This window comes from Chaetodon auriga, chromosome 2 (genome assembly GCF_051107435.1).
Source record: "Chaetodon auriga isolate fChaAug3 chromosome 2, fChaAug3.hap1, whole genome shotgun sequence".
Lineage (NCBI taxonomy): Eukaryota > Metazoa > Chordata > Actinopteri > Chaetodontiformes > Chaetodontidae > Chaetodon > Chaetodon auriga.
In genome coordinates, this window is record NC_135075.1 from 20729700 (window position 1) to 20742792 (window position 13093).

General features: G+C 42.9%; 1 protein-coding gene across 1 annotated transcript in view; it reads right to left on the reverse strand.

Annotated features, from left to right (window-relative positions):
* Nucleotides 1–239: 239 nt before the first annotated feature.
* kif5ab (kinesin family member 5A, b) overlaps nucleotides 240–13093 on the reverse strand; it is a 62442-nt gene continuing 49588 nt past the window's right edge. Inside the window, exons 24-29 of the mRNA XM_076740020.1 lie at nucleotides 12560–12776; nucleotides 9738–9999; nucleotides 8871–8935; nucleotides 6667–6694; nucleotides 6179–6291; nucleotides 240–4767 (exon numbers count right to left, since the gene is read on the reverse strand). Of these exons, the coding sequence (XP_076596135.1) occupies nucleotides 6192–6291; nucleotides 6667–6694; nucleotides 8871–8935; nucleotides 9738–9999; nucleotides 12560–12776 (672 nt within the window). The 3' untranslated portion in view covers nucleotides 240–4767; nucleotides 6179–6191. The remainder of the gene's footprint in view (nucleotides 4768–6178; nucleotides 6292–6666; nucleotides 6695–8870; nucleotides 8936–9737; nucleotides 10000–12559; nucleotides 12777–13093) is intronic.

Below are 13093 nucleotides of genomic sequence, written 5' to 3' on the forward strand. Positions count from 1 at the left end.
GTTAGCAATGTTTTCAATGAACTCTCCCTTTCAAAGACTGAAACACCCCCCATCCCACTATCTTAAGTCTACATATCTATTCATTAAGTGGTGTAAACACAGGTACTCTAATCTTTCTTAAATAAATCAGAATTTCAGTATTTCTGTATATATTTCTTGACATCACAGAAGCGTCAGCGTCTGTTTTTTAGGGTAAAAATACCAAATAATTAGAGCAGCAGAGTAACAACACGACAATGTAACACCAACAGGTACACAGGATCATCTTTATTGGAAGGAGTTTCATGAGATAACAGTACTGTTTCTCAGCAGCTACAGAAGAAAGTACTGCATGCACTAAATCACACGCTATAAACAAACCAGCCGACGCACGAACATACGAACAAATACAAACATGTTGCCTCTGTTTTTTTCTTTTAGCCGCCCCTCCACCCTCGTCATAGTTTTATTTCTGCATACTTAGGCTACAGTATCACATATTATTTACCTTGCCAGAATATTTTCAGATTGCTTACACTTACGAAAACAAACAGAACAATAAGACTGGAAGTAAATTCAACACTCAATCGTCAGAACAGTCACAGCTCAGTTTACAGCCGCAGTGCGTTTCAGGTGAACCGTTGTTTTTTTCTTTGTGGTTTTCACTGATTCACAGCTGATTGACAAAAAAAAAAGGTTGTTCACATTCAACTCGCGGTTTCTGCAGGTTTTGTAGACGCACTCTCAATTTCAGTGCTGATGTAAAGTTCAATGACCTTTTTGACCCTTTGGAGAAAGTCAAACTGAACCACCGCAGTGTGAAGGCTTGTGGAGGGACGAAGAGACCAAGCATAGAGAAGACGACGTGATAAAGTGCTTCATGTGTTTCTGATGTTGGCAACGCTTTAGATTACAGCTCAGTGTACGATGTAAGTATTAAGTATATGCAGGGCATCAGTGAAGACCTACTGGGTAACTATATGGGACAAATATGGGGAAGAAAGTACAGGAGAAGAAGATAAGATGGGGGTATAAAGGGGGTAAAAACTATTTTACTTTATTTACTACAGTGATTTCTGTTGGGAAATTACACTGTCCAAAGAATTTAAATATGGAGTACAAGTATTCTCGTTATTTTTATTATTACTATAAATATGGTGTGCTTTGTATGTCATTGGGGAACAAGACATTCGATTAAGCTTGTGCGTAACTTTGCAGCTGTTGCTATAAAATAATAATGAGTCTGTTCTTATACTGATAAATGATGATGTAATATTTTGTATTCACAACGATAATAAAAGTGTTTTAATGCTGAATAAAAGTGGCTCGTTTTCAAGACATAGCTGCTATCTGCTCATCCTCTTGGTCCCCTGTCTGAACCCTGTGATTTTCAACATGCACCATTTTGTACCACAAAGTACTGACAAAAGTACAAATGTGCAGCCCCCTGACCTCCATCTTCCCTTGTGCCTATCCAAAATATTTACACTGTAATTTGCAGGCTGTAATTTAAAGTGTTACTGGTCTGTTTAGTTAAAAAGAGACTTAAAGACTTTGAAGAAAGTCTCTGCTGAGATACAGCTCCTGTTCCCTCACACACACACACACACGCACGCACGCACACACACACAGTCCCTCCACTCTCACCCTTGACTCTCTTGTCCTGATTGGCTGATCAGGAGGTCCACAGAGCCTGATGGGCGTCGTGGAGCGACTGACCATCACTCAGACAGTCAATCACCTTATCTGCTCCGAGTCATCCTGGATATTAACTGTATCTGCATTTTGGGGTCAAAGGTCAAACAGCTCACTGGCTGATGAGACATTATATCTGAGTGTGTGTCAGAGGGAAAAGGCAGGGCTGTATCAGCTCCTGATAACCTACAGTAACCCCTGGTTTATGTCTCCGTCATATATACGTTGACTACTGGAGGGCAAGATCCTCTTTCAGTGACCCGTCAGGGCTTTGGTTTCAGTCTGAGGTGGTTCATAAAGAGCTGTGGGATTAGTCAGTTCATATGGAGACGGCATCTGAACACGTGCACGCATTCAATGAAACAGTGTCAACATACATTTTAACATCAAAACAACCGCTGCACATCCAACAACTGCTATAAATGAAGGATAAATAGCGAAAGAAGGACATTTCAAATAGAGCAAATGATATTAATATAGATTTCTTTTAAAGTAGGACTAGCAGTATAAAAATAGTTGCTACACATTTTGTTTTTTTCCACTCTGCCATGCTTTTGGTTGACATGACAATGACTTAATATCTCAGACGATCCCGGACAGGCAGCTTCTGGAGGGATGATTTACAGCGTGAAAGTCTCTCTACTACGACGCAGTCAGTAATTTTTTGAAACAATCAGGATTCATGTGTTTCAGACTTCACTCGCGGTTCAGATGAAGATGCTTCTCAGACCAGTTAAAACCAGTGCAGGGAAGCAAAAGTCAGACATGTGGCGACCGACGTTAACCACTGAATATTTGAGTGTTTTATTTTAAACTATTCGGTAACCAGCTTCCTCATTTGGCCCCCTGGTTCTTCCTGCTCTTGGTGAGATGTTTCGCTGTCAGAGCCATCTGAAAATTTACGATTCAAATGGTTTTTCTAAAAAAGAAGTGTGAAACTGGAAGAGGTGGTTACTGTATTTAGACACAGATGGTATTTGGTTTATTATTCCTCTTCATCTAACAAGAGAAAAATACTGTAATATGGAAGTTAATATCTGAAATTTATCTTCCAACGGTACCAAAACACAAAACTGTTGAAGTGCTTGAGACCAGAGGCTGAGAAGAGCTGTGTTTATAATTATTCTCTTTAATGCCGTTATCTCGAGGTCATAAGTTAATTATATTGTTATCTCAAGAAAAGAGAAGTTCTATTTCTCTTAACGAGATCATTTATCACAACAAAAACAGCGGCTCCAGTCACAGTCAGGCTACACAGCTTGGACTATCATCATGAATCACGACACGGTCGCCATCTTCATGAGCCAGTGCTAGAAAAGCTGAACAGAAACATGCAGACGTGGTGATCTTGATCTGACCTTTCCATCTTTAATCAGCAACGTAAGTGATAGGAGGACACGACCTTTTGTTTATTCACGTGATAACGGGTCGAGTATCTAGTTATCTCGAGATAACAAAGGTAGTTTTTTTTTTTCAAGATAACAAAATAATTACCAGATGATCTCGAGACAGCGGCACTGAAAAACGTTTATTTCAAGCGAAGCCATTCCCAGCCGCCCCGATCGAGGACCTACATACTGCACTGTGTGTAGAAAAAAGGTCAAATGTGAGAAACTGGAGTCTAAATTAAAGCTTAACCAGCTTTGTTTAGTGTCTCCTTTTCTACCTACATGAAAACAGCAGCCTGCATGGAACAAAACATTATAGACTGTGTTGTTACTATGCGACGGTTTTTAGAGCTTCATGTTAAAATTAGCCTGAATGTTGCTTTCAGTTTGGACTGAAACTGCTGAATGTTTCCAAACTCACTTTAAAGGACAAGTCTAGTGATATTTTGCTTTATGTGAACAAATTCTATGAAAAGACAAAAACCAACGATGAACTGATCCTACTGACAGGTATTGCAGGTGTAGTGCCTAAAGCCTGATGCGGTATCTCATTCCTCTGACCTCCATTGTTTCCAGTCACAGTGAATGATTCCAATCAACGAGCCACTGCTGCTGTACCACAGTTTATCTTCAGCCAATCCCTAATACACCGTCCTGCTGCTGTAAAAACTCACTAAATGTGTATTAATCCACATCAGAAAATAGGCCCCAATAAATATGCTATTTAGTACTGTTTTAGTACTATTTGCCAAAAACTATAGTGCCTTGTTGTTTTATAAAAAATGAAACAATATGTTCAAGGCCTGTTTCAAAGATTTATGTCTTCAGCTGCCTTGAGACTGAGAGGCACCAGCAGGCTGAGCAAGTCGGAAAACATTGAGACAAAGCAGCACATTGGTGGTTTTGGCCTTTTCACAAGATTTGTTGACAATAGTGTTGAATACTATCAGCCGTATCCTGAACACACAACTGATTTTTAAGAGCGAATTTCCCATCCACACTGACTTACAGTGCTTCTCCTGCACTGGTGTCTGGACTGAAACATTTCATGACAATGTTGCCTCGCTGGCTCTCTTCGTCTTTCATGTATTTTTCGAGAAAAGCTGAAGAGCAACATTGAAAATCAACATGCACAGTCAGAAGTATAAATATTAGTAAAGTGAGCTCGAGGTTCACGCTGTTTTCATGTTGTCTAACACAGTTTAACTTGGAGTTTTCAGATCCATACGCATGTTCAATAATAATAATAATGGTAATAATAATGATGATAAAGATTAACCTCTGCTCACTGCTGAATGTACTTGTTTTATGTCCACTGTGATTCCCTCACTGAGACAGACAGCACACCCTAGTGGTTACCTACAGCACTGCACCTTTCTGGCCCACCTTCCTATTTGTGGTCCCTGTTTTCCAAGTCATGGGGGAGGGTGTGCAGCAATATGGGCTTAAGATGCCAGGTCGGGTATTTGAGATGCAGTGCTTGCCATGGATGCTACTGATACCCACATACACCCCACATCATTGCACAAGAAGGAGAAGGGATCCAAGAGGAGCAAGCAGGGGATTTGAAAAGGGACACAGGGGAGGGAGAGAGAGAGAGAGAGAGAGAGAGAGAGAGGTATGTTTACAGCAGGTGAGGATGGGAGAGGAGAGAGAGGCTGGATGCATGCAGATTTACTGAGGAGGCCTCAGAAAGAGCGTCTGCCTGGAGAGAGAGACAGAGACACAAAGAGAAACAGAGAGAGCAACAGTCAGATACATTTGAGGGAAACAGGGAGAGCGAACGGTGGCAGAAAAGAAGAGACAGAAGCCAGTGAGTCATGCTAACATAGCCAGAAGGAACACGTCTCGACTCATTTTATTTCTGGTGTCTTCTCTGTGAGTTACTTATGTTTGGGAGCTGCATGGAGCACTCTGGGGCCAGATTTAGACTTCATAGGATGTAAAATTCACCAACACGGTGCAAAACTTATATTTACTCTGCCGCAAACTTCATGCCAGCTCGCAGAGCTTGAAAAGTTGGAGTAACTTTTAAATTTCGTCATATAGCACTCATAAATAAGTCTGCAGGAGTGTGAGAATATTACATATTGTTTGAATTAAATTACAGCACCAGCTCTGCAAAAGAGTTCAATTCATTTCCTGTGACAAGTGTTGTTGGATATTATCAACTTGAATACATGAAAAAGGCAAAAGAGAAATAAACCCTGTGACTGCAAAAGTAGTGGAGTGAAGTAAAACCCCAGAGCCGGTGATAATTTAATCCACCTTTCTCGTACGGGTCTTTCCCAGAGCAATATTTTTATAATGTATAATCTTCAACCCGGCTGATCTGAGACAGATGCTGTTTGTTGGCTATTTTAGTGCCTCGCAGTGCAGTCAGAGAGTGGAGGTATTTTTAGTGTGGATGGCCCCAGAAAAAAAAAAAAAAAAAAAAAAATCAGTCCCTTCACCCTGACAGCTGGCAGGGTTTCTGCTGTGAACTGCACACAGAAACCAGGAGCTGAGACCCAACAGGCTCCAAAGTCATAGTGATAATTCACAAGACAGTGTCTGCTCCCACCCCAACAGATCCTTCCTAATAGTACTTTAATGTATCCTGTTTCAATGAGCATTTATATATTTCAGTGTTTGATGAGCAGCGTTATTAGATTGTTTCCTTTCCTGTTCATTTTTCTGTTTCAATAACCAAAACAAAGGTCACGGTTGCAACCTGGCGCATGACCGCGGGACACAAATGTATCCGCAGTTTGCAGGCTGCAGTCATGCGTGAGATGTGACGCTGCCTTCACTCCCGATCTTGTCAAATGAATTCATGGTTCTTAGCATTCACATTAATTATGGAAATTCAATTATCAAGTCGATTTTGTTTATATATCCCAGAACCACAAATCGTGATTCGCCTCGAGAAGAAGAGCCTCGAGTTGGATAAGGAAAAACTCCAAAAACATTGAGTCACAAAGTCACAACTATTCAAAAGCTTTCAGGTTCTCATAACATTTGGTAATTTGGCACAAGAAGAAGTAAAAACGAGCCGTTCATGGAGATTTTTGTCGCGATTCTGTGGTTCTGCAGCAAATAAACTGGCGAGCTGCTCCGCTTTGCTTTGCTCTCACCTGCTCAGGACTATTAGCTGGCCGAAGCCTCCGGCTGCAGGCTGTAGAGTTTGGCTGGGTCCTGATTGTCGCAGACGTCGGTTCTGGGCACAGAATTCACATTCAGACACATGCTACCAATCACCGGCAGCATCCACAGCAGCAGCAGCAGCAGCAGTGGCAGTGACAGCAACAAGGGGGCAGCGATGGAGCAGAGAGACAAAGCAGTGAGGGAAGCAACTCAGTGATGCTACTGTGTTACAACACAGGAGGTGTCAGTGCATGCAGGGTAGATGTGGCAGTGTTGGACTTAATTGTGTTGACTATTATCAAACACATTAGAAGTATAAGTTAATTACTCTTAGCTCTGCGACTTGAAACAGGCAGCTGATTATCTCCTGTTAAAGTAAATACTGAACTTGTGCTGTTAGACGTTTCTGGAGCTCGCAGTAAGACAACAAATAGCAGCAGGTGTTTCGCAGGAATCAAACATGGTGTGCCAGTCTTACCTGTTGTCATTGATATCTGTGGTGTTTCCTGCAGACAGAGAGAGGTGCATAAGGAGGCAGGCAGGTGCACAGTGAGAGGGTTAGTGGTGCGTAAATGAGGGGAGAGGTGGGTTTGTCACAGACACATACTGTATACGGCTTGAACTGAAACAGCCCAGAGCCATCGGAGATGACAAGCAGCTGCGTAATGTGCTGGTCCTGAGACAACAAGTCATTGCACATAAATGACTGAATGGTGTGTTTGTCAGTGCTTTTCCAAACAGCCCGTATGTGCATTTTACCAGCGACTCAATCAGACAAGCAAATGCACAGCAGTACTTTTTACAGGAGGAAGTGTCAGTTAGAGTCTTTGTGCCATTTGTAACCGTCCGCCTCCTCCTGAGGAGCTCTCACAGCAATATAAGAACATGCTACTTAACATAAGCATGACTAATTTCACACTGTTTAAACAAATGACCAGCGTTGTTATTCTGGAGAGGTTTTTATTTGCACACCTACAGGAGGTTGCTCGTCGGGAAAATGTGTTTGAACAAACAATAAATTCTGCCATATTTCTGGGGAAGACAGTCGTATTTCTGCCTCTATCAGTGCAGCTGATAATAACAATAACAAAGTGCTTCACGTTTTAATAGAAAGTCCTCCGGGATGGCTCTTTTTGCGGTTCCTGGATCAAAGTTACAGTCTGTGGAGCCTGATTGACTGAATTCATTTTCCAGGTCCATTAATGGTGAGTGCTATGTCAAAGGTCATCCTACTCTGAGCAGCTACTGTATGACTACAAGGTCTTTTATGTGACACAACATATTGAAACCCAGACATATTAAAAAGTTTGCACTGTTTCTCAGTCTCCTGCAACAAAGGAGTCTCATTTATTCATTGTTATTCAAGGCAGACAGTTTACTTCAATATTGATGAGAGGGCTGTTATCAAGGGACCCCATGCTTGACTGGATTATAAGGCTGTTCAATTAAATCTCTTTAAAAAAAAAAAAAAAAAAGCTGTGACACTTAGCAAAAATCTTATCCAAGCAGGGACTGTCAGGGCTACACCTCAACCAGAGGAAGTAACAGGCCACGCAGAGCTGTTTGGCTTCACTTCTACACTTTCCCATAAGCTCTTATTGAAATTCATGACACTGAGCAGAATTATATCCCAGAGTGAAAATTACAAGTGATGGGCCAGAAGGAAATTTCCCTCCCAGTCTGACTTGAGAATACATTACAGCGTACGAGCGCCGTTGTTCCAAACTGCCGTATGTCCATTTTGGAGGAAAGTACTAAATGAAATACAAACAAAAACTGGATCAAATAAATCTGAAAAAAAGGTTCAAGCTAATTCTTTTCTTAACAGTACAAATATTTACAAATCTCATCTGAACTGCTGCCAGTATTGAGCGTGAGGACTCCTGAGCCAAGAGAGACAAACATCAGCGTTTTTCCCTGGATGTTGGCAGGAGTCTCGAAACTCCATCGCGGGAAACATGAAAATTCGGCTTCGCTGCACAGCATCGCTGATATCTAATAAAAGGCAGGTGCTGCCGCAGCAGATTGATATATTGGCTCTAACGCTGTTTCTGACTTTTATTGATATTCCTGGAGAATCGAAGAGGTGTGGTGTTGTTATACAACTCTACAACTGTCATCACTGGGTCACGGGCTGAGGTGGGCGCTCGGCCCGTCTGGCAGAGTAATGACACTGCAAGCTTAATCTATCTCCTCCGGAGTCTGTTATTGATGGGCGCGGACAGACAAGCACGCTCACACGCACATATGAAGATGCACAAAAGTGCACACAAGTAGCAGCAGCAGTATGTTATAATAACTAAAGAGAATCTCCATAGTGATTTTTAAAATGTCAGGCTGTGTAAATATATACGGACGCTTTATCCGCAGAGTGTTGACCGAGGCTGAAACCCTCCTCCTCATCACCAGCGGCTCGGTATTACAGTCAAGACTGCTGAATATGAGCCCATTACAAGAAGAGGAAAAAAAAAGTATCATAGCATAGCAGCAGGGCAATCGATGTAAACTGGTTTAACAGCCACCACTCTGTAAGGGTATATAAAACAACATTCTCACATAATGGTTGGTATGATGGCATAATGGCAACCACTAAAAAAAAAGGGTCGTAATAAGAAGTGAATTTCCTCCCGCTGATCTCCATCATAGTGTCATTTCAACAGGCTTCATCTGAACAGGGCTCACCGTTTTCTGAATCCAGCATCTCAGCAGTGTTCTTCTCCGCCTGGCTCGGGGGTTCAGCCAGAAGCCTGCAGACGGCAGAGAGAGATGTCGAAATGTTAACGTGGGGGGGGGGGATCTGCGCCGCAGAATCTGGATCTTGTTTCCGAATTTTCGTGAAGAAATGGTCAACACCGCTTTGGAAGTAAGAGTGAAAAAAGAAGCATGTGCACCAAAGAGCTACAATTAAATTGTCTCAAACAGAGTAATCACATAGTTTGAGTAAACAAATAACAACAGCAGGGTCTGCTGTCGGGTTGGAGGGGGGAGTAGCATATTGGGAGGAAAAGCCCAAGTTCATTCATTCATTTAGTCTGTAATGCAGACATGAAAGCAGCCTGACTGGATGGCCTTCATTTCCCAGGAGATGATACCCGGTGGCAGACAGAATTACCCATTGAAAGCAAGGTTTATAGGGAACCCATCTAAATGCAGATGGTGTCATTGTTCTACAGCCGTTCCACCGTGCAATCATCATTTACTTCATACTGACAACTTAAAGCAATGAGCATGTCCACTGCTGGTTTAACTTTGATCTGAGCATGAACATTCATGATCAACCTTGGAAATCCACTCATTAGTTTCTGAAGCATTCAACGGCATTTCACAGCCATCATCATCAGACTGTCATGACAACTAAGCTGTGTTGAAACCTCTGGAACGAGCTTGTGGACTATAAGTAGACTATTTCAGGGTCGACAAAGTGTGGCTGAAAGCAAGAGTTAAGCCCAAACTTGTATATCCACCGATGTGGTGTCTTAATCACCTGCAGGAAAATTACTCCATGATGTTAAAATCACAAATTCGACCACACGAGACGAGTTCACTCACACGTTGTCCTGAGCGTCGTTGTCGCGCGAATCGTTGTTTTGGGAGTCGAGGCGTTTGGTGGGGCTGTTCTGGTTGGAGTTGGCCTCGGGTAACCTGGGCTCGCTCTCCGGTGTTGCAGGAGCGGAGGGAGCAGCTGCCTCTTGGTTGTTTGTGTTGTGGAAAGCAGCTCTGCAGAAGGCGGCGGGGTGATCGCTGTAGCCTCGGATGAAGAAGGGGTTGGTGGGGGAGCAGGCTGGATAGTGGCCAGGACGAACGGGCTTGGCTGTTCGTGATAAAAGAGGATTCATCTATTGATTGATGCATTCATCCAGAAAATACAAAAACATCATTTTTATTTTGGCCTGAAGGGATAGCGCCACATCGACTGTAGCACAATACAATACATTTTTAATGAGGCTGCAATACAGAGAATACGTTAAAGTCCAACTGAAGTCAAATTCCATTTTTTTTGTCTTCTGCAATCTGCTCTGTAAATCACTCTGTTCTCTTTAAGGAAAAGTAAGAATCCAAAAGTGAGAATATTTTTGGGTTTCGTGACGGCATCCACAAGTTTTGCATCAATTCAACAGGAGCAATGCTTCAGTATGCGTCCCAGATGGAAACCTTATCTCTATACAGCCAGTCAAATCTTGCATAAAGCAGTGATGTTAGCTTTCTATCACAGGCAGAGCAGACGGTCACACTGAGCCACAGACTGTGAACAACAACCCACATCAGATTTCCTGCTAACACATCTTGTCCTGCACATTAGCTTGTTGAACCAGCCACCAAACAAACACTCATCGGGGAAAAACTGACTGCTGATGTCAGGTTGCTGCTCAGCTGCAGCACATTAAACAGCATCCAAACGTCCCTGCAAAGATCGCTTCGGTCCATGCAGATCAGGGGCTCTTAATGCCAATTTAGGGAGCCAGATTATGATTGAGGGCAGTACAGGAAAAACCATTAACTTGTGGTAGACTTTGTGATCGGTCTGTAACGGCGTTTAACATTAAATGCTTTGAGCACTAAATTCACCTGATAAGGCAGATCACTTTATGTGTCCCCTGAGCTCTGACGAAGTAAGAATTGATCGATTTGCCCTGAAACCTCCGTTTCTCCTCCACTGTACTGCGTTTTTTCCATGGTGGCTTCTCCATCTCACATCCACAATAAATTGCAGGGGCTGTCCACCAAAAAAGCTAACTTCAGCTAGCAGCACCAGCGTTGAGGATGGAATGTAACTGCTGTGGAGGACACATTTTGTGGTTGCAATGTTTCTGAGGGCCGCCATTGCCCCACATGCCGCGCTTTGAGAAACTCTGATTTATACGCTGGTGCGGTTCTTACTTTTCAACACCACTAACTGTCCGCCCATAACATGCAGGCCACAATGTAAGTTTGTTTACTTTGTCTGTCTTTCCGTACGGTGTAACAGCGGCGCTCTGGCAGCCTGTCAGCTGCTGTCAATCAAACACAGACAGGGACACACCCCTCCAGCCGGCTGAGACGTTATTTCCCCAAAAGACTGTTTTTCTTTCTTTCAAGAATAAAAGCTATTAAGACCACATCTGAAAAACACAACTCACAAAAAGGGATGACTAAACGTGAATTCATCTGGACTCTAATAAACCTCACAATATCACAGTTATTCTCCGGTGCTTCGGTATAATCCTCCACTGGAAATCATTATTCTAGAAGCACTCTCAAATCAATAGCTGATTTTCTCACAGCAGCAGATGCGTCTCTCATTTCTTTCACACAGGCTTCAAATGCATAAGCGCAATTATCCTCTTTTGACACAGTGATGAAGTGAGTCTTGGTGATCAAAATGGATTGCAGTGCTTTTATCACAAATTGTATTTCATGCTCGTTGTGTAAATCCTCACATGCAAAATATTCCAGTCAACCATCGCACCCATTTGAGTAGATATGTCTGATTAAGCATTTGTTAACAGTTCTCAAACATGTCTGTGCGTCCCCACAGCGGTGAACCCGAGTCTCTGCTACTTTCACTTCCTGAATACAGAACAAGATTGGTGCCAGAAACCTGTCTCGCAGCTCGCTCGTGCATGAGGAGGAGGTGCGTGAATATGTGTTCTGGTTAGGAGGATGACAGATGATGGAGCATGAGGGAAGCAAATCCAACCATGGATGTCGTCTGAGAGGAAATCACACAGCAGTGGTTTCACCACTTCTGTCACAGGAAGCAGACAAAGTGCTGTGGCCAGAGAGGCGGGAGTGTTAACACGTCCAGCCTTGTAAAGTGGTGGAGAGGGTTTACATTGTGATTTCTACAACTTTTCCTGTACTAATTTACATGAATCTCAAAAGTATATTGACTCTTTTTACTTAACAGATACTGTTGCTATGACATCCACAAAGAGGAGAAATATGCTGAGTTGAAACTGAGGGTGTATAGCATGACCTCTGATGGCTGTAATTGAGCTGGCGGCAGAGGAAACTGGACATTACCACATTACAAAACCGAACTTCAGTGGACTTGACACACAAGTTGGGGCTTTTTGCAGGCGTTGTGCTGCTCAGTTTAAACGATCCTGGTGATTAAACTTATTAATTTGAGAAGTGCTCAATGTCCTGAACAAGAAAGTCATAAAAATATTGCATGTTAATACCCACAGGTCAGATTACAATGGATGAATGCAATGGATCACTGTCGACCTACAGAGAAGAGAAACTGCTTTAATTCCATCGTTCTATCTGATTGCGCAGCTCTTATTGAAACAACACATGCATCCATGTAATGTTGTGTGCAGATCCCTGCTGATGGCTGTTCAATTATTTTGAAAAAGCAGAACCTGCGGGCGGGGCGCGTGGGTTACCTATCTGTGCAGCATGGGGCCGGCGGAACGGATTGCGAGCTCTCATCACATCTTTGATGCGCTCCACTTCCTGCTGGTAGCGGCGGCGGTCCTTCATGGCTCCTTCCTTCGCCTCCTTCAGTGCACCCTCCAGCGCCTTAACTCGCTCAGCTGTAGACCGAAGACGTTTCTCCAGCTTTGGAAGCTCACAGCGAAGATCTGCATTGTCACGGACCAGCTGTCTCATGCGCGCACACACACAAGAACACATTCAGTACACCCAGCGAGCATGTCAGTGACCGTGCAGTATGACCTCCTTTATACAAAAAGATATTCATGAGATGCAACATTTAAAGGAAAGTTAGAAATACATCTTCTTTCTGTCAGGGATAACCATTCTCTGAATACAATTTAGGAGGAACAAGAGTCCCTTTGAATTGCTGCATGTACCACTGTGAGACCTGGGTATGATGTTTCACTGTTGCACTGTTTTCCTGTTGTGTTTGTTTTGAAGCCAGAGAATTAATGCGATTTTTCTTTCTGCTTTTGTGCAGT